Source organism: Zonotrichia albicollis, chromosome 4 (assembly GCF_047830755.1).
Source record: "Zonotrichia albicollis isolate bZonAlb1 chromosome 4, bZonAlb1.hap1, whole genome shotgun sequence".
Classification (NCBI taxonomy): Eukaryota; Metazoa; Chordata; class Aves; order Passeriformes; family Passerellidae; genus Zonotrichia; species Zonotrichia albicollis.
In genome coordinates this window covers 21,474,015-21,494,788 of record NC_133822.1, presented here as the reverse complement: position 1 = coordinate 21,494,788, position 20,774 = coordinate 21,474,015, and the positions used below count along the sequence as shown (strand labels likewise).

The window sequence follows — 20,774 nt, the reverse complement described above, 5'->3', positions numbered from 1 at the left end:
ACCTCGCCCTCACGGACGGCACACGGGGAGTGTCACACCTGGCCTCCCTTCCCCACGAAGCCGGGGTCAAGGCCACTGTCCCCGGACGCTCGTCACTCAGGTCCCTGCAGGAGCAGCAAACCCCACCCGTCAGATTTCTCTGTCGCTCCTGAGATGCCCAGGACATCCCGCGCAGCTGCTGGGCGGACGCCCCGACCTTCAGGGGAGCCGCCCCGCGGGCCCGCCCTCCAGGCGCGGCGCGGGGCGGGCGGGCAGGTGAGGCGGCGCCGGCCATTGGGAGCGGGCGCTGACCGGCGCCGAGCCGCCCCGCCCCGCCGCTATATGAGGCGAGGGGCGGGCGGCGGGGCGGGCCTGAGCGTGTGCGGGCACCGAGGTGAGCGGGGAGGCGGGAGGGAGTGAGCCGGGCGGGCGGTGTGGGGCCGGCGGGCCCCGCAGCGCGGCGGGAGGCGCCGGAGGTGAATCCCCGGCAGGAAGGAGCCGCTGTTCCTCCCTTCCCCGCCCCACCGCCCCGCTCGGGGAGCCGTGGCGGCCGTGCCCTTCTCCCCCCCGGGAGGAGCTCCCTGGCCATCCCTGGCAAGGACGCGATGGAGGGCTCGCCCCGGCTCCCCCGGCGGCGGAGGCTGTCCCGGGGAAAGGCAGGATTTGCACTGGCTGCCCGCTGGGGTGATGTGGTGCGGCCTCCCCGGCGGCGGGCAGGCAGAATTGTGGTGTCATTGCTTTCCAGGAGCAGGTGTCCGTAAGTAGTTGAAGATGAGGGTGGCCGAGCGTGTCTTGCAGAAACTCTGCTCAAGGTTACGGCCCCTCCGATGGAAGCCGGTGTCTTGCCGTGGCACAGGCACGTTTTTTGGGATGGGTGTAGGCAGGGACCAGTTCCTCACGAAGAATGATGCTGTTGTAACTAAGCTAGCTTAGTTTGCTTTATCAAACGTTTTTCTTTTTTTTATTTTTGTCTGTGTGGATTTTTTTTGTAATTGAATTGACTGTAAGTTCTCCCTTGGATTGCTGCAGAGGTCATGAAAGGGTAGAACCGATTTAAGGGGACTGAGAAGAAGAGGGGCTATAGCTTCGGGCATGGCCCCTCTAAATTTTCATTCAGGCTGCAGCTCGGATGCCGGGCTGGCGGTGTGATTTGCAATTGCTTGCTTGCAGTTTTTCCCCTGCGGGTAATGTGTGCAGGAAACCTGCCTAGTTTTATATGGTCACTATATTGAGTTTCTGGAATCATCCCCTGTGCTGTCTAATTCTGCCTATGTAAAGGATTTTTGGTGTCTGCATGGGTGGGGAGGCTGCGAACAATATCAAGTTTGCCTTGCTTTGAAATTCTTGCTACAGATATTTTGAAAGGGAGGGAGAAGCGTGGAAAAATTGTGGTCACTCCTTGCCGAGGCTCAGTTTTGTGGCTAAATATTCTGTGACAAGAAAAGGCGTAACTCGAAAAGGGGGGGAGCAGGGTGTGAGAGGGCTAAATCGAAGAGTTTCTTTGCAGCTCCATCCATTTCAATGGTGCGGCTTTCCCAAGCCCCTTTCCATCGTCCATCATCACCTTCAGGCCGGTCGGAGGAAGGCGAGGAGAAGAGGATGAAGGCGGCCAAGCAGCAGGTGACCCCGGCTGGGGAGAGCCCGGCTCCCGCCAGCCCCCTGCAGTCCGCGCTGAGCACGGCGGCCTCTCCCTCGCAGGCCTACGAGATCTACATCGACAACGGGCTCATCTGCCTCAAACACAAGATCAGGAACATCGAGAAAAAGAAGGTAACTCGATTTTCTTGCCCGATAGTGAAGCTCATTGCCTTTAAAATAACATCTCATATTATTTCTATTATTTTTAACTGCTGGAATAAGGTTATGTGTGTATATAGAGAACTAATGTATGTCGATCAAAACTGAAGATGCTTCTCTTGACCAAATCAGTTCAGAACAAACTTACATCTGATTTAAACGTGATTATAGTCTTGCAGAGGTCTTTCATCAATTATATGCATCTGATATTAATTTAGATGTAAATTGTTTGTAAAATCGGACGTTAGAGCAAGTGTTTCCTCTTTGGAATATATATTTAATATGATCTGACATTTCCTGAGTGGAAATGTCAGATTATATTAAATATGTATTGCCCTTTATTTTGCATAAATATTTGACTTATATATTTTAAATACAGGCTAATGTTACTGACTGGAAAACTTTTGTATACAGAAATTGTCCAAAACTTGATCACTCATTTTCATCTCTGCTTTCCTGATGTTGAGGGAACAGAACATTTTTAATAAGAATAATAACTGAGATAATTATTGTAGCTGGGGCTAATCAGACTTCTGCATTCTAAGGCTTTTCATCTGATTGGCAGGTGACTGTGTGTTTGACTTTGAGTTGAGAGAATATTTTTTTCTGTAGGATAAAAGATTTGAAGGTGCTGGATCAAGATTACAAGTAAAGCAATTGTGTGAATATGTTGTGCTACTCTAAATGCCTGAAAAGCTTTTAGTTATGTCTTAGGGCAAGGAGAGAGAGTAGATCAGACATCTGGCCATGTGCTTAGGGGACTTGATCCTCCTGCAGGAGATGCAGTATTACTGCTGTCTCATGTCATGCATCATGCTGTGATTTTGAATAACATCAGACAAGCATGTTTCCTCTGTGTGATTAAACCACTTTGTGTTGTATTCTGATTCTGTCTAAGGAAGCTTCTTCGTGTGGATTTCTCTGGTACCTTTGATTTTCACATGAATGACAGTATGGCCTTATCAGCAAATAAAACTGTGACTTAGTAAAATAAGTAGAAAATATTCCTGGTCTTACACTCCTATAGGTATTGTGTCAGTGAAGTTCTAGATACACAAATGGAATAGTATCTGACTTCATGCCAGTGAAGTCACCTTTCTTTTCCCTAAAAAAGTTTTGCAATACCAAATAGCTTAGTTTTGTATTATTTACATCAGCATTTAAAGAATGCTTTGGTATATTGGAAATACACTTGTCTACTTTCTTAGGGAACAGGGCTATAAATTTTTGATGTAACTAAAGCCAAATTTTTGAAAGACATAACAAGGATTATTCAAGGATGGTATAACTAAATTCCAGCATTGACTTGGGAAAGCTAAACAAGCCTACCTTAAGCAAGGACACTGGATGTGTTTGAAGCCATTTAAAGATCTTGGATCAATGCATTAATAGTTGCTAAATGAAACAAAAGTAGCAAGTAAGAACTGAAAGATCAGTGCTAGGGAAAGGAAGTAGACAGTCCTGCAGACTGAAATTGCCAAATCAAAGGCATAGTAAAACTCTGTGTTCCTTTCTTCAGAAACAAGAGGAAGTAGGAGGTTTTCTGTTCTATGTTACAGTATTTCACTCATGCCCCTTGCTTAATTTTTGTATTGATTACTGTATAATGTTTACTTTGAATTTTCTGCAGCTCAAACTAGAAGACTACAAAGATCGTCTGAAGAAAGGGGAAGCCCTCAATCAAGACCAATTGGTAAGCTTGCTTTTTATGCAGGAGTGGAAGGCCTCAAAACCTTCTGATCTGGCAGGAAGGATGGGTTGCTGAAGGAGAAGAGTGTTTTTATAGAAGCAGTACCTAAAGGTATTTTTCACAAAACCAAATTAACAAATTATTGGTTATCAGGCTGAATGTTGAGCCCATAAGCTCCATTGCCTGTTTTAACCTTCATGGTGTTCCCTGAAGGAATAGAAGATCCCTGTTTATCTTTGCTCTGTAGACTTTCAGCTTCAGTGCTCCTGCACCTGTTTCTTAATGAGATAACTATGTACAGCTGAGCTATATGGCAGTGCAGTGTTAGAACCTAAGCCTCAACAATTCTGAGATGGCTAATTAATCCTTATGATTTCTTCATTAGCAGCTATTACTTGAAATTGCCTGTTGTCTGAACAGTGCTGTTGGTTAAAAGTAGCTGTTAATATAACTGACAGTGCTGGCTCTTTTTTGTCTTGGTCTGGAATGGATTTTAGATCTGAAACCTAGTTTCTGTAACTCAAACTTTAGCTGAGCTGAGTCGTGTCACATAATCCAAAGAGTTTATTGCTCTACTAATCTAGGAGTCACATTTTAAAATGTAGTGGACATGTGCTAAGGAGTAATTGTCTGAGGAGTACTGACACTTCAGTGATAGTGCTGATCCTGCTAATGAACCAGCTGGAAAAATGTCACTGATTGCTAACTTTGTCACAGTGCAACAGTCTGAGAACACAATTCTATTTTCTTATGGTGAATCATTTGTGAAAGAGTTAGACATAAGTGGGATAAGAGAGGTAAAATGGTACCTTCTTAGAAGTAGAGTAAACCTGTTGGAGTAAATTGTCACTTAGTAGTTAACTACAAAATCTGATGTGGTCTCTTGCCATATCAAGTGCAAAAGTAAATTAATTAAATCTGATGGTTTGGAGTAGGTTGAGGACCTTTCAATTCCTCTCAACTCAGTCCTCAATCAGGTGGGCAAGAAACTTTTGTGTTTAGATCTTCGGTGTTCTTCACAATCTGTTTGCTGCCATGAGCAATGTTCTGTAAGTTGGAATAGTCTTGGATGTATTGACTGCCTTGGTATGTGCCCTGCACTGTGAAAAGCTGTTAGGTGACAGTGTTTAGAAAATGACATTAACTTGGTTACTGGTTTTTAGTATTCCTAGCTGGGCTGCACTTTTCAAGCTTTAGTGTCTTCATCCCAGTTTCCGGAGTTTCTTAGGCTACTAAAATGAAGAACTAGAATCAGCCTTCATAGTGGAGGTGACCATTGTAGAAGCACATATGCATTCAATATTTAATTAATCATCTTGTAAAGTCCTGTGCTTCAGTGGTTAAGATACAGAAATCCTGCATTTGTAACTTTCAGATGCAAATTTGTGGTGTATGTTCAAATTGAAGCTGGAGTAGAGCTTAAAAGATCTTAACACCTAAAGAAACCAACTGCCTTATAATACAGTGGTGTTCTAATATAACTTGCTGTCATCTATAACTTTAATTTTCTCACACAGAGGAAGAAGTGCATGTCTGGTGATGAACTTGTTTTGCAAGCAATTTGGATTAAGCTGTAATTACTTACTGTGCATGCCTGCCAGACCTAATGTGTGTGCTAGCCTCATATTAGGAAACATTTGTTTCAAGAATGGGGAGCTTCCAGCAGCTTATTGTGCTTTTTGCAAGCTGAGCAGATTTTCCTCAGTGCTGTTCTTCCAAGGTGATGTTAATGAGTGTTAATAACAGGTGTGACAGTAGAAAGCTGTTGCTTTCCCCTGGGCTGAGGTGCAGCCTGGCATGAGAGCAGTGGTAGCTGTTCCTGATGTTTTCAGGTGCAGAGTTTTACTCTGCAATTTGTGTTGTTAAAAGCACAATTACTGTAACCTGACTAGTAAATTGTTGGTGTGAATTGTGAGTCTTCCTCAAATGTGTGGGCATTGGGTTCTTAGAAGTCATTCTCTCAAGTGCTAAGTGAATTGCTAAATAGTACTTCAAAGCTGCTTGGTAAATTGTGTGGAGACAAACCTAAACCACCAGGTGAGAGCTTGCACTTTGTGCTGAGTAGCATTTAGTCCAGGTAGTGTCTAGTATGTGACAAACAAGGGAATAAAAGGAACTGAGCAATGCAACTGAACAAATGAACATATAACTTGTTTTCCAGTTGCTTAGGAACACATATGGAATTTGCAGATGTCCCAAATCTTATTGGGACAGTAGATTAAGCTTTTGTCCCTGTAGTGATGAAACACTAACACTGCTGTGAACGAGCTTTATGTTAGACTGATGGGCCTGTTCTAGAAAAACCTGTGGTATCATGTCAGGAGCATAAACCAAATTGGGTGTAAAGCACATGTGAACAACTGGAATTAAACTTGTTACTCATGCCTTGTGGTGTGAAGATATGGGCAGCATGTCTGGACTACAGCATTTTGTTATCTTCAGAGCTGTCAAGGAACTTGGAGAAATTACTAACCCATTAAAAATGGGGTATATCAAAATGCAATTAATAATCCACTGCAATTATTTTTGAAGATGAGCCAGTAAAATATTGGTTAAAGTCATTAGTGAAGACAGGAACATGGCTTCTTTTGTGGAAACTAAATTGCAAAGACTTATTTCTGGAAGTGTGACTTGCTGTGTATATTTCTAAAGTTTGAATAAATTTTCTTTAAAGGTGTTCAGTTAAGCATGAGGGTAGAAGATCTGCGCTGAATTTCTCCTGTGTTCCTTCCAGGTTTTTAGAGCAGTCTGATTTTAAATAGCTGTTTACCTCTGATTGCCAAGCAAGCTTGTAGTGTATCTGTCTGGTGGTATGAGCTGGCTTTGAGCTGCATCTCAGTTACAGGTGAATGATATTTGCAATTAAAGTACCAGCCACAGACACAGAACCTTTAAAAAGCTACAGTTTCAGAGAAGAACACACTCAATTCTTCATAATGAGATTAAGTACAAGGCAATAGAGTTGCAATCAGTAGTTGAGGCATGAAAAATACCTTTTTTATCTATTCCTTTGTAGGAGGCAGTAGAGAAATATGATGAAGTTGTGCACAACCTGGAATTTGCCAAGGAGCTTCACAAGACTTTTTCAGGGCTTAGCCAAGATGTAAGTATAACTATTCTTCTCTATATTGACAGGAGGTAACTGCAGAACTTTGTGCTACTACTTTAATGGCTACACTTCTATTCCAGTGCACCCCTTGCTAGGAAGTTCCCGTCAGGTTTCTCTGCAGCAGTGAAGCTTAGGCATATGAGGAGCAGTTGATTGGGGAGAACTGATTGTTTGGTGCTTGTTAACCAGTTGTCTGTTTCTGATCACTTGGTAGGCAAAGGCTAAAGAGGCTTCAGGACTCCAGTGGTGGGCCCTGAATGGCTGGGCCTGGAAAATGAGACCTGTGAGGAGAGCCTGGAACATCTGGGCCTGTTGGGCCTGGTGAAGTGAAGGCTTGCCAGGAGATGCACAATTATCCTTCAGACAGCAAATACTGAGAGGGTGGAGCTGGGATTTTTGCTGAGATGTGGTAGGAGAAGCAATGATCATTGCTTGAAATAGATGCTAACAGGTAGGAGGAAATCACTCAGTGGGTGATGAAACATTAGAAGCAGGCTGCCTAGGGAAGTGGTAAAATCTGTCCTTGGATTTCTTCAACACTTGACTGCACAAAGCTCCAAGCAATCTGGTCTTGATTCCATCCCTTTCTGGAGGCTGGGCTGGACAATGTCCCAAGATCCCTTTGAAAATGATTTTTTTACTGCTTCTGGTGAGGGAGAGTGTTGGTTTTAAATCACTTTGACTTCAGTGAGAAGTGCATCCCTCAGTAAAATTTAACTGAAGCTTGTGGAGTTTGCTACTCAATCTGCCATAGCTGTCTCTAATAGTGGGAAGACACTGATTTAGGGCTTTATTTAGGTCTTTGTTCAGGATTTAAGCCACTCCATACATTATTTTTATGCAAGCAAGTTTTAGCTTTGGAGAAACTGGTCTCTTGGCTCAAGCAAATTCTACACTTATAGATTTGATCCAAGGTAGTGGTAGCAAAGCTAAACATGATTAGTCACTGCTCTGGCATTATTTCTACAGAATGCTGAAGGACTGGTGCCTTGTGACCCAGTATCTTTGTGCAGGTGTTTTAAGTAATCCAGCATTCTACCAGCTCATGTTTTTTCTTGAACTTATGCTGTATTTAAAGGCTAACCCAGCTTGTTTTTAACTTGGCTCTGCTTCTGCTGCTATGGATTCTACAGTCAATAGCCATTACTGGACCACTAGGGGCCATTCTGGCATCCTTGCATCCTTTGCAGTGTGTTGTAGGGAACAAAATCTGCATAGATTGAGACACATAATGAGGCATTTTAAGTTCTGCAGTTACTTGGATGGCTTCTGCTGGGTAGTTCTGTTAGTGCATGGTGAAAGGCTTGAATGCATATTCTGTATGTGTTCTGTAATTTCATGTTGTTGCTTATTTAGTGAGTGTTTTAGCCTTCTGCCAACAGAAATAATTGTAGGATTCTGCTGTGTCCTTTAAGCTGGGGTATTCAAAAGTGAACAGCAGTTGTCTTACTAGGAGAAACTTGAGATAACTTCTGCCTCTCTAATTATGTGGTGAATGTTAAAGGTTAGCTAGGCCTGGAATGATGCATTGGTATCAATTCTGTCAATTTCTTTATAATCTGTTAAAATAAAATAATTAGAATGCATAATTAGGGTCTAGATATCACAAAGGCATATCACAAGTGAAGCTACCAGTATCCAGTTTGACTGAAAGTTAGATGTGTAGACAATTAGTAGATAAATGGAGAGCTCTTCCACAGGAGGAGCTGAAAAGATTCTGGATATCTGAAGAATTAGGAGCTTATCTAAACCAAAATGAATAGTTGGTTTCCTCATTGTAGTATAATCAATACTAGAACTCAGTGTTTTGTCCTAGAATCCTGTTACAAATAGTATTAAACACTAAAGGGTGTTTAATTGTTGGATTTTGCTTTAAAATAGCTGCTGAAAGCACAGAAGAAGGCTCAGAGGAGAGAGAGCCTACTGAAGCTGGAAGCAGAGAAGAAGAAGCTGCGTACAATACTTCAAGTCCAGTATGTGCTACAGAACTTCACTCAAGAGCATGTTCAGAAAGATTTCAAAGGTGGTGTGAATGGTGCAATATACCTGCCTTCTAAAGAACTAGACTACCTCATAAGATTTGCAAAACTGACATGTCCAGAAAGAAATGAGAACTTGAGGTAAGTCCAGGGGGTTTTGTCTAATTATTATGCTTCAATTGTGGTAAATGTTCTCATGTTTGACACTGCTGTGTCTTTAAAAACCATGTTTTGTAATGTGAAAATTCTCTTCAGTACACTTCCTTTTGTCTGAGGTTAGGAATGTAAAGATTTACCTCAGTTGGAGCTTTAGAGGGAAGCTGCAGTAATTACAGTCCCAGTGCAGGTTACAGACAGACTTTGCCATTTTACATCTCCCTGTGGGACTGAGGGGAGACAGTCCAATACCACCCTTAGCAGGGAGCCTGGGGATGTGCTGCTTCTCTGAGCTCTCACTGCTCATGAAAAAAGTGCAGTTAAATCAGAACACTTCCTGTTTTCCATTTACATTGATGATTCAGGTGTGCTTTTTTATTCCAAGGAATGTAAGATGGTGCTCCTGAGGTGCTCTAGCTGTTAGATTGAAAGTAGTTTTAAAAGATTGCCTGAAGTTTTTGATCCCTCTGCACTAAATGTCATGCATGTCACCATGGTGTTAGAGAGGTAATGTCAGTATCAGTGCTCATGTGGCACTGCTCTGGTGCTGTGATGGCTCATGCTTAGTGTGTGACAGCCTGGCTGGGAGGGTAGTGCAGCAAGAATTGTATTTGAATATGGAATAAGTAGTTACTAGGTGATAAGTTGAGACACTTTATGGATAAGTCATGTTTGACTATGGATTAATTCTTTAAGTGCCTCAAAGTTCCGGTCACTTGTCATACACTAGACTTGCCTAATCTTTGCTCTTTAGTTAACTGCTTCCAAAGAACAGCTGCTTATGAAAAGCTACACAACAGGAGTGTCTCATCCCAATGAAGTAACTTTGTTTCTAGTTTACTCTTATGGTGTTACTTCTACAAGAAGCTTAATCCTTTCCTTTGGGATACTGTTTCATTGCAGTGGACTGAAAACTCCATCTTCTGGAGGAGGTGGATCTCGGACCTATAGTAAGGTTTTCCAGGAGCTGCTAGTTAGTGAGAATGGCAGCTATTGTGGTTGCACCTGTACAAGTTCATCCAGTAAATGGGACCAGCTGATTAAACAGCAGTTGTTGCCCTGTTTGGGAACCCTGGCTTGTAATAAAATTCAGCCATGTGGTTTTGTGGGACAGTGCTTAGGATCTCTATATTGACCAACAAAAGAAGTTAGGCTTTCTAGGTTAAATCCTGTGCAGACAGAGACAGCTGAATTGCTTCCAGTGATTTCAGGGCTTACTATTCACTCTGTGTGTGCAGGAAATAAGTGAAGGCTGGACACTAGTGAATGTTGTAAAATGAGGGGTGTTGGGATAGTGCAGCACTTGATCTTGGCTGTGGTTCTACTTGGTAAAATTGTCATTTGTTTCAGTGTTGAGGACCAGATGGAGCAATCATCTCTCTACTTCTGGGACCTTCTAGAAGGAAGTGAGAAACCTGTGGTTGGAACAACATGTGAGTGTCTCATCTAGAGAAAGAACTTAAAGATCTAAAATTTGTGTGCTTGTTAAACATCTTAAAACCAGTGCATACACATGGAAGGTCACCAAATTAACCACTTTCAGGTGATGTGTGTATCTTGATTATCCAAGGAAGAATGGCTGTTCCTAGTTCAGTTAAGTGCAGGTCAATCAATGCCACCTGCTTTCCTTTTCCAGTCAAGACTTTTCAATCAGTGTACTAGCATATTTTTGAGAAATACTGATGGTAGCAATTCAAAACCCGATGCATGAATACCTTTCAGAACAGTGGGAAGCTTTTTGTTTAGTTATGTGCAAATGGGTTAAGCTTGGAACAGTTCCCAGCCATGAAATGCTTAGTTGAGTACCCTGATATATTACAAAGCTGGGCTAAAGGTTCCACAGCATTGAAGAGTCTCCTTTCTTTGTAGGAATTCTAGACTCATACCTGTTGTCTCCCTGCAGTGCAGGATACCACACAGGCTGTTAATGGAACTTGCTGGGATTTCTCATCATGCACAGTTGCAGTTTTCTTTGATATAATGGAAGTGTCCTTACTTTTCAAGCACACTGAAATCTGTAGGACTCTACAGATCTTCCATTTGTGGCACAGTTCCAAAATCCCTGGTTGTAAGCCAACATACACATTGTGCTCCTATTTACAACTTGCTTCTGAGGAAACTGCCCTTAATTGAATTGTAGTGTCTTTACTGCAAACAGCCCTTGCTTGTTGTGTTTATGACAACAATGTCAGTAACTGTTAGAACAGAGCATTAGTGTGATCTGTTTAATTTCTACAGAGGTAGCTGAACTGACAGCTAGGTGTTAAATCTTCCCATGTAGTTCTGGACAAACTGCAGGCTTGGATTGCTGCAGGCTGGGAACCTTAGCCTTGTATCTGTTGATATGAATAGATTGTTTATCAGTATCTCTGTCCCTTTAGTGTCTGTCTTGTATCCCTTTGTGTGCAAGCTAGACTTCAGATAATGCTGTTAGGCTGTTTTATTAGTGTTCATTGCCTTGGAAGACAGTTTTTTATAGCCATAGTAAATTCTAGCTACAATTCTTGTTTGTGTGGTTGTCATTGGAAGGAGTGATCTTTCACTGAAAGTTCTTCCTGTTCTCAAGGCTGCCCTGTTTGCAGCTCCTCTGAAACAATTCCTAGAATCACTGTTACTTCTGAGATCTTGCTCTGTACTTTCAGCTGCTGTCTCTTGTTTGCACAGAGGAGCAAACTGGACAGTACTTCTCAGAGTACAGTTAAGCTTTTGTTCAACCATGTCAGCTCTGACCCTTTTCCAGCTTCAGAGGAGTAAGTTCATTCTGGGATCACTCCCTTGCATTTCCCTTGCTTGTTTCTATAGTTCTTAACTTTTCTTTCTGAGACACCATCCTGTTATCAGCAAGAGTGTCTTGTAGAGTAGTTCCATTGTGACTGTTTAGTTTTACCTCTGTTGCAGTCTCACATGATTTTAATATCAAAGCTGGCTAGCTTATACATGGTAAACAAAGCCCTTTCCAAGTATATGGGAGACCAGGTGGCTCTGTGTTTACCTTGTGGGCATTAAACACAAGCTGCAGTCTTGCCCTGGTATTGCTAAGATGTTTTCAACTGCATTAAATTAAGCAGTCTAATAAATAATTTCCTTTACTAAAACATTTTGCTATAGCTTGGTAAGACATGTGAACTTGGAGTAACTGCAGTTCATATAAAGGGAGGAAGTAAAAAGGCTTAATCTGTAATCTGAATACCCCTTAATTTCAGATTTTGCTGTTTTAACTTTAAGGGTTTTTACTCTTTAGATAAACACATGAAGGACCTGCTGTCCAAGCTTCTAGACTCCGGCTACTTTGAAAGTATCCCGACTCCTCGCACCGCTGTGCCAGTGAAAGAGTTGGAAGAAGAAGTAAATAGAAAACCTGAGAAAACAAGACAGCTGTCAAAAGGAGAGTCTGCCAAAGAATCAGGTGAAATATTACAGGGTTCAATTTTTATATCAGTGTTGGGAAGGGCTTGAACTGAGCACTGAATTTGCATAACTTGGTGCTAAATCTAATGCTGTGCTGTAGCTTACTTGCAGTGTAGTAACTGAAATGGAACCTGCAGGGCTTGCAGCTCTATTTTAGCTAGTAACATTAAAAAAAAACCCTTTAAATCATAGTAATAGAAGGCTTTTGCCTTCTGAGCAAGTTGAAGATGTGGGGACTGTCTGGTATGTAGGTAAAGTTACATGTTAGAATAACAAAATTGTGAATAGTATAAAATGTTTCTTGTTTAACTCCAAACTTCTGCAGCTGTAAAACTTAGAAAATAAAAGCTTGTCTAGAAATAGCATGTTGAATGGCAAGCTGAGCTTTCAGAATATCTGGTTTAGCAAATTGTACTGCTATTTAAATGGATTTAAAGAGTTGCTACTGTTTGATCTGCCCTTCTGCATTTGATCAGTTGAAACAAATTAACATCCTTTCTCTAGAATCCATTATGGAGCTTATGAAATCTGAAATACAGCCACAGGAGGTAAGACACTCTACTGTTAATTGCTTGCCTTTAGTATTGTGATTTTTTTCAGACACATGTTTATAAATGCTCTTCTGCTGTCCTTTTTTAAACTTAAAAACGGAGTCTGAACAGTAATTTAAATGTTACTTGATGTAGGAAGCATTAAAGACTTGATTGCATTTGTTTTTAACCCCAAATTTATGGCATCTGGTGTTGTATTTTGGGATGAATGGAGCAGGATTACATGAAGCAGTATAGTACTTTAATGCTCTGGCATTTTCCTGACTAAAACAAAGCATCTGCCTTTAGAGTGGGAGCATTGATCTTTTGTGTACTGGGGAATAGAGAAAAGAGACATCTGCTAAAAACTAAGCTTGTTGCAGTAGGCTTGATATTGGTGGGTTTGAGAATGATGTTGGTCTTACTCTGATTTGTCAGGAAGGTAGGAAACCCAGGACAGGCTTGTTGCACAGGGGTGTGTAGACCTGTTTCAGCAGCTCTTCAGACTCCTGAACTTATGCTTTGACTATCAGTAGCATAGAAATCATTAGGCCTGGTTCAAAAGGTGGGGAAGGGTGTCTATTTCCAAATGGAAATACTGGTTCTTAAAATGCTGAATCCCTGTTTCCCAGGTATCCCACTAGAGGGTGTGCTCTAGAACAAGTTTTTGTAACTTATTGCTAACACTGTTACCTGACTCTCATCTGATATCTAGCCAGAAAAAAATGTCTCAGCCAGTGAGCCTTGTACATTCTACACTTCATGTATTTACTTCCTGTTCATGACCAAGTGGTAATTTAGAAAAACTTAGCACATCATCATTGAACTCTCAGACTTAACCCTAAACACAGCCTGCAGCTGAAGTCCAGGGGTACTTAATCTGAGAATCTGGTGACATTTTAGTATCAAAACTCCACCAAGAATGGGGGTTATACTTGGTTACTGGGTCTAATATTTTGGGATGCTTAGCAGAATGTCTGCTAATATAGTACCAGAGCTTTTTAGGTGCTTAGAAGGAGAGCTACCTTTATAAAAATCACAATTGAACTTGATATTGTCACTGCCTCGGAGCATTGAGGATAAGGGCAGTAGATTGGCTCAGCTGGGTTTTACTTGTGCTGTTCAGCACTGTTCCCTGTTTCTCTGTGGCATGCCAAGCAAAGCTAGGCTGCAGTGTTGTAGGATAAAGCCATGGTCACAGTTTCTATGACTAGTGCTTAGACTGTCTAGGCTGTGCTTTTAGTCAGCAGTTTTCAGTAGCTGGGTGACCTTATTTAACTGACCTGAACTGTAGTAGCAAAATGTGTTCTTGGGAGCCATTAAGTTTCTTTGGTCTATATAGTTTCTCAACAGGCGTTATTTGCCTGAAGCAGAATACTCTGTCAAGAAGAAGCCAGAAGAGCCCAGATCTTGGGAAGCCGAGTGTGCTAGAAAACAAGAACCTCCAAAGTCCTGGGAGATGCTTGTTGATATTAAAGAGCAGGAGCAGAAGCAGAAACCAGAGACCTTAAAGCCTTGGGAAGCTCGTGTTAGACAGCAAGAACTCAAGAGAGCAGATTCTCCAAAGCCTTGGGAAGCTCGTGGTAAAGAGGAGGAGCAGAAGTGTGAGTCTGCAAAGGCCTGGGAGAGCCGTGTGGAGGAGGAACAGCAGAAGAAGGCAGAAGCTCCAAAGGCATGGGTAGCACGTGTCCAAGAGGAGCAGGAGTCTCCCAAACCTTGGGTAGCAAAGGTCAGGGAAGAGCAGGACCAGAAGAAACAGGAATCACCTAAGCCATGGGTAACAAAAGTTAGGGAAGAGCAGGAACAGAAAAAGCAGGAGCCCTCAAAACCTTGGGTAACCAAAGTTAAGGAAGAACCAGAAGAAAAGCAGGAATCTCCAAAACCTTGGGTAACCCAAACTAGGGAGCAACCAGAACAAAAGAAGCCAGACCCTATGAAAACATGGGAAGTGCCTGTTAGGGAAGAGCCAGAGCAAAAGAAGCAGGAGTCTGTGAAGGCTTGGGCTGCACATGTTAGGGAGGAGCCAGAACAAAAGAAGCAGGAGACTCGAGAGGCTTGGGAGAAAGCTGACAGGCAGCAGCAAGTGTCACCTCCACAGTTACAGAACCCTCCGAAGGCCTGGGCAGCTGCCAGTATGGGGCCAAAGGAACAGATGGGCCCAAAGAAGTTTGATATGGAACCCAAAGAAGTGAGTTGGCATATGTAGTATTATCTGTCATAAGCTTTTGGCATTAGTATATTGGAATAAAGCCACCTGTTAGCAGAGGGAATCTGAGGTGTGTTTTGTAGGCCAATATATGGACTCCTGTTTCATTCTTTCTTGGGGGAATAATTCTAGAGGCTAAAGTTTATATTTGAATAGCAAGACAGCCTGCTTTGCTTTTTACATCAGCACAATATTGCTGGTTTTGAGCCTTGAATAACTGCTTTATGATAAGACAGAAGAATTAACTTGGTTCATCTGTAGCTATTGGCTCTGGCCTCTGTTAGCAGTACAAAGCAGGTATGACTCATCCAGGGATCAAATACTTTGTGGCTGCATGTGAATAACACTTCAGTAATTTTTAGGCTTTTGATTAAAATAGCTGCTGATTCAAGAGAGAGCTAATGTCTAGATCAAGCAATACCAACTGTACAGGGGCTTAAATATGTATTTCCAGATGAATGCATAAACCATATTGCTGTCCTGGGAGTCTAACAATAGCATAGTGTTAGAAGTATAAAAGAAAAGCCATTGCAGGGCTTACAGCTGAACAGGCTGCTGCCCTTTGGTCACATTACCTTCTTTCTCACCTGTGCCTGGGTAGCAGCAACTCTGGTCACTGTAGAAAGAGGTAACTGAGCTCTGCTATGTCTGCCTTAGGTCACTGAGAGAAATGTTAATCTAAAGGTTGACTTCAGGAAGAAAATATGGGGAATTGAGCAGTTCTTTGTATACAGTATTGTAACCACAACTGTCTTCTTGCCAGCAAGCAGAAACCAGTATATCCCATGTTACTCATGGCAAATGATTAAGCTTGTATCTTAGTCAGTGAACTTGGAAAAACTGAAAAAATGGATGTTCTTGTGTCTAGAGACGGGAGCGCAAACCGAAGGCTGAATATGAGATTAAAAAAGTATGTAATGATGCAGCACTGGGTAACAACGTGGGATTAAGGTGTTTCAGCTGGGCCATCTTTACAGTCAACTTGAGTAGAAACCTTGTGTCCACTGGTGGTGGTGGTACAGGTGGAAAACCTGGGTGCCTCACTAAGTAACTCTGAGCACAAATAGGTGTTGTGCACCCAGCTATGCACAGTATTCCTGTAACTGAAACTAAGTACTGGAATAGTCTCAAGCACTTGTAAAGTCCCAATTTCTGGTGTCAGATTACCTTAAATGCAAGATGGTTCCTAATGAGAAGATGCTTCCTCTTATTTTTGTATGGGATGACTAGATGGATGGCTGAGGTGGTTGAGAAAACTGCTGCAGTGAGTAAAGAGGAGGGTCTCCAGTCATCTGGAGAAACTTGCAAACTGCTTCAGAATCTCCCTAGTGGTGTGCAGGTTTCAATATACTGACAAAATTAAACTAACTGCTGGAATGTGAAGTCACTGAAGGGGGATTGCTGAGCTAAGTAAAGAAAGCATATTTTAAAGTATGCAAACATGGATTTATGTAAACCATAGGAAAGCATCAACTGCCTTTATTTTTGCTAAGTAGCTATTAAGAATCCTAATACTAAAAGTATATTGAATGAGTAGAAAACTGTACTATCTACATAACTAGTTTCCAGAACCAGTTTTTTAAAAGAGATGTCTTTGACTTGAAGTGCATACAAAGAGCAATTAAAATCATGTTAAGCTTTTCAGATAACAATTTCTTTTGCCCTTGCTTATATAAAAGAGAGGCAATGCAGTGTTGTAGCTGGATCTGTTTGACTCTGAAAAAATCTATAAATGTTTTTATGCAGGGATATAGGCATGGCAGATAAGACCTGTGCCACTGCTGCTGCCCTCTGAGCTGAATCTGTTAGAGATCTGAAGTCTTAAAAACCCATGTCTTGAGATATTAAAATATGCTTGTTTAACTTAATATACTGTAAAGTGGAGTACCTAAGAATCTGAGCCTAAGACAGCAGGGTGAGCTGATGTGCAACCTGTTTAACTGTTGTTCTGTGTAAATGTTTGTGCAACCTGTGGACCAGCAAGCTTGGGTAGAGCTGCATTTGTGGCCTGGTATGGGAAAGCAAAACAGTTTGGCTTGTGCTGTCAGCCAGAGTGTCATTCAATTCATACCCACTGTGAATGCTCTCAGTAGAAAGCTGATTTTAATTGTGTATCTATGGCAATCACTACCTACAGCTTAGGTATCACCATTCCACCTCATTTAGTACTCCATAACCAACAAACCTAAAGAAGAATTCAAGTCTTGTCCCATAGGGTGAAGTTTCACTAGTAAATGAGATGGTTGAAGTGGTATTTTAGTGTTGCATGTAAGTAAACCTTCAGTCTCTAAAAAATCCAGCTTTGACAGGAATCCCTGGTAAATTTGCATTCTGACTGGCCAAATTCCAAAGTGGTTGTTGGTTTATTTTCAGTGACTTAATTGGTCCTAGAAAAAATTCTAGATGCTTCACCTCTACTTTTAGTCAGTCAGTTCTCTGGATGTAAGTCAAGATACATTGCTGAATGGGAGTAGTGTTGATGTTAGGTTTAGAAACATTTCTTATGACAAATTAAACTCTGAATTTGCCAGTGCTGTTCAACTGTAGTGGTTCAAGCAGCATTCAGGTTAATGTTAAGTGATCTGAGCCAGACTAATAGGTCAGTCTGCTGCTAGCTTTTAATGACTACTAGAAACAGCATCTAGTTGTAGCCTAGAAAGAAAACATCTTAAAAATGTCAAGTACCTCCTCCTCTTCAAAGCATCTTTTTATTAAAAAGCATAAAAACTGCAATACTTTAATTTCCTGAGACTTTCCTCTGTATCATCTTAAATTGCAATATTGAACCCCTAGGTACCAGCAAACCAGCAAATCAATATGAGGTAGCTTCACTGCAGCTTCATCTGGCTGGTGTATTTTAATATCTATATGAACTAGAAAATAACTTCCATGGAATGGAAAGTCCCAGTGTTTCAGTCCCAGCCTAAAGCCCTGATATCATATATGTAACCCTGCATTCTTGTGCTTCTTGAAGTAAAGAATGCTACCAACAGAATGCAGAGTATGAGCTGGGGAAGGAGATAAAAGCTCTGACAAATTGTACAAGCATACAGGAATTTTATCATGTTTGGAAGTAAAAGTGACAAGTCTTTTCTGCTTTCATGTCCTTGGTGCTTTTTTACCCTTTTTTTGTGTTTAATGTGCAAATCTCACTCACATAGCAAGTGCACTATCTTGAGAGTTTTAGAACCTGCCAGACTTGGCCTAATTAGGTCACCTAAAGGTGAAAAGCTTCTGTTACCCATTTTCAAACACAGAACCAGTTGGGTCATGTCCCTGTGTCTTAGCAGAGATGGCAGTGGGGGAAAAAGAGGGTAACAAAAGCATTAATCAGTAAATCCCAGAATGGATTTACTATGGCAGTGAGTGCTGTGAAGTTAAGACTTTTTGTAGGTGAGGACTAAAAATGATGGACAGAAAGATCCAGATTGCCAGTAAATTAATCTTTAACTCACTGGGATTAACTTAATTCAACTGTCTTTTGTCCTACACTTATATCCTTAAAAGCTGGAGTTACTGTTCATTATTGGAAACTACAGGAATGCAAACTTGTATTTAATTGTTAGTTAAAGGTAGTGCTTGTGCAGCAGAATTTCTAATTAAGTTAGAGCTGCACCAAGATGCACTCTTTTAACTATAGAATAAAGGAAAACTTCTCACAGCTCATCAAGCAGTTGTCATGTGGACCACATAGTAGAAACTGAGTCCTGCAGAGTTAGTAATGTGCTATAAGCTTCTTGCCTGTGCATGGCATTGGAATTTCTGCAAAGGCCAGAGATTGCTTTCAGAAAACTGTTGAAAGGAAATGCAAAAGTGTTTTTAGGCTTGTCACAAAAGTGAACAAAAAGCACTTCATCAGTTTATGGTAGATTTAGTGTGACAGTTGTCATCATAGCACAAATACCCTTCTGCCATATATTTTCCAATGACTATGCAAATAATAACATTGCTGTACAATATATTGAAGTTGTAACCTCCTGTTAGAAACACAGCTGTTTGTCCTGTAGGGGAAAAAAAAGCTTTCACATCTTCCTGCATATCTCAGCATTTGGGCCAGTTGAAATAATTCAACTAAATGTCTTCAGATTTGCCTCCCTCTAGCTGCACAGACCAACATAAGAACAGTAAAACTTTGGAGAACCACAAAAAATTATGAGTTTAAAATACTTCTAATGAGCCTACCTCCTCTCCAGGCTGCTTTCAAAAGACATGTTAGACCATCTAGACAGTCTAATATTGTCACCTTATGAATAGCAGGGCTTCTGCTGCTTAAGGAACTTACTATAGTGATTTTTCTGTTACCTTAGACTGACTTGTTCCCTGGCAAAACATTTCCTTCTCTTAAAGTGGAGTGAGAACCAGTTGGGATGAACTCTTGAGGAACCAGCTTAATAATAAATAGGAAATAATCAAGGAGTAATGAAGCCCTGCAGAAGTCCATGTTAGGCTCTTGTGTGAAGCAGGGGTGTATTTGTGCCAAACTGGGATGTAATACTTTCTGCAGGAGGTGGTGCATTGAGATTGTCTGGCTTTTTAGTAGAAACACTTTGGCCTCATCCTGAGTTACTTGTTTGCAATCTATCTCTTAGGTGCAATTTCTTCAGAGTGTCTGGAGATGCCCTCCTAATAAAAGATTTGTACTTATTGTTGTAGGCTCTATTAGGAGAAATAAAACTTGAGTGATGTAGCTTTGATTTTTAAGTTTGTTCTGGCCTTCAACTGAAACGTAAGTTTCCTTAAATGGAAGTGCCTCATTTTGCACTAGATGCAGGCAACTTAATTCTTAAAATTTGGCTACAAAAACTGAAGTGAATTAATCTAGTGAAAGGTGTTCCTGCCCATGACAGGGAGGTTGAACTAGATAATCTTCAAGCTGTCTTTCAGCCCAAACCATTCTATGAAATCTACGCTTAATTAGTTGTAGCAACAGAAGCTGATTTTTTTTTTTTCTAATAAAGTGAAAATGTGATTGAGGAAATATCAATAAGAGCACAGAATTCCTTGGCCCACAGTGTCTGACACCTCTAGGTTATTCTGGAAGTACATTGGATACGGAGCTTGTCTTGCTTCCAGTATTAGATTTAATGTAAGTTCTCCTTATTAGGTGCCTAAACCTGTACATCAGCCAGCTGCAGAATTTTGCTCTACTTCAACTCTTCCAAAAGATCCAGTATTGAGAAGGGAAAAGCTTCAGGATCTGATGACTCAGATACAAGGGACTTACAACTTCATGCAAGTATGTTTTTCTCTGCTGCTGTAGCACAAAGCTCCTGCTCCTAGTGGGTTAGAGAGAACACTGCTGACAATGTGTGTTGGCACTGAATGAATGAATTTAGCCCTAATTAGCTAAAAGCAGCTTGTCAAGTGAAAATGTTTCATTTGTATCTAGAATTTAATTTTTTTTTCTTCCCAATGGTGATCTTTTTTTTTGAAAGGAGTCCATTCTGGATTTTGATAAAGCTTCACCAAGTGCCATTGGTTCATCCCAACCTCCTTCAGTTACTCCAGCAAGTAGTCCTGTAGGTAGGTGGTACTATAAGTGTAAGTGGTATGTACAATATTGCAAGCACTAACAGGGTTTGCTTGGGCTGTAGGTCAGTAGGGCTGGTGAAGATAGCTTGTTTAAATATAAAGAACAGATCATGCTGAAAGAATGGGTGGATCTTGGGCTGCAGAACTCTACCCAGTTGATTAATTTTCTGTCGTAATCTGGTAAATCTCTCTTAATCTGGATATCTTTTCTGTGATAACAATGTTTTTGTCATTGAATACCTGTCCTCTTTTACCAAAAACCTGAAGTCTTCAATTGGGTGTAGTTTGCTGATGCTAGGTTTAAATATTTGAATTCCACATGGTAAAAATAGTTTGCAACCTCTCATCCCAAATGTTTTTAAAAAATAGAACTGCACACCAAAACTAT

General features: G+C 41.3%; 1 protein-coding gene across 7 annotated transcripts in view; it reads left to right on the top strand.

Annotated features, from left to right (window-relative positions):
- The first annotated feature begins 225 nt into the window (after positions 1-225).
- Positions 226-20,774, top strand: part of CAPRIN2 (caprin family member 2) — a 33,288-nt gene continuing 12,739 nt past the window's right edge. For 4 of the 7 annotated variants that reach the window (XM_074539062.1, XM_074539060.1, XM_074539061.1 and 1 more), the window contains exons 1-11: positions 226-373; positions 1,487-1,749; positions 3,407-3,469; positions 6,483-6,569; positions 8,457-8,695; positions 10,061-10,143; positions 11,952-12,116; positions 12,623-12,666; positions 13,991-14,836; positions 19,959-20,090; positions 20,290-20,377. In XM_074539062.1, coding sequence (XP_074395163.1) covers positions 322-373; positions 1,487-1,749; positions 3,407-3,469; positions 6,483-6,569; positions 8,457-8,695; positions 10,061-10,143; positions 11,952-12,116; positions 12,623-12,666; positions 13,991-14,836; positions 19,959-20,090; positions 20,290-20,377 — 2,062 coding nt within the window. In that variant the 5' untranslated portion in view covers positions 226-321. The other 3 variants (XM_074539064.1, XM_074539065.1, XM_074539063.1) reach the window with 3 other exon arrangements.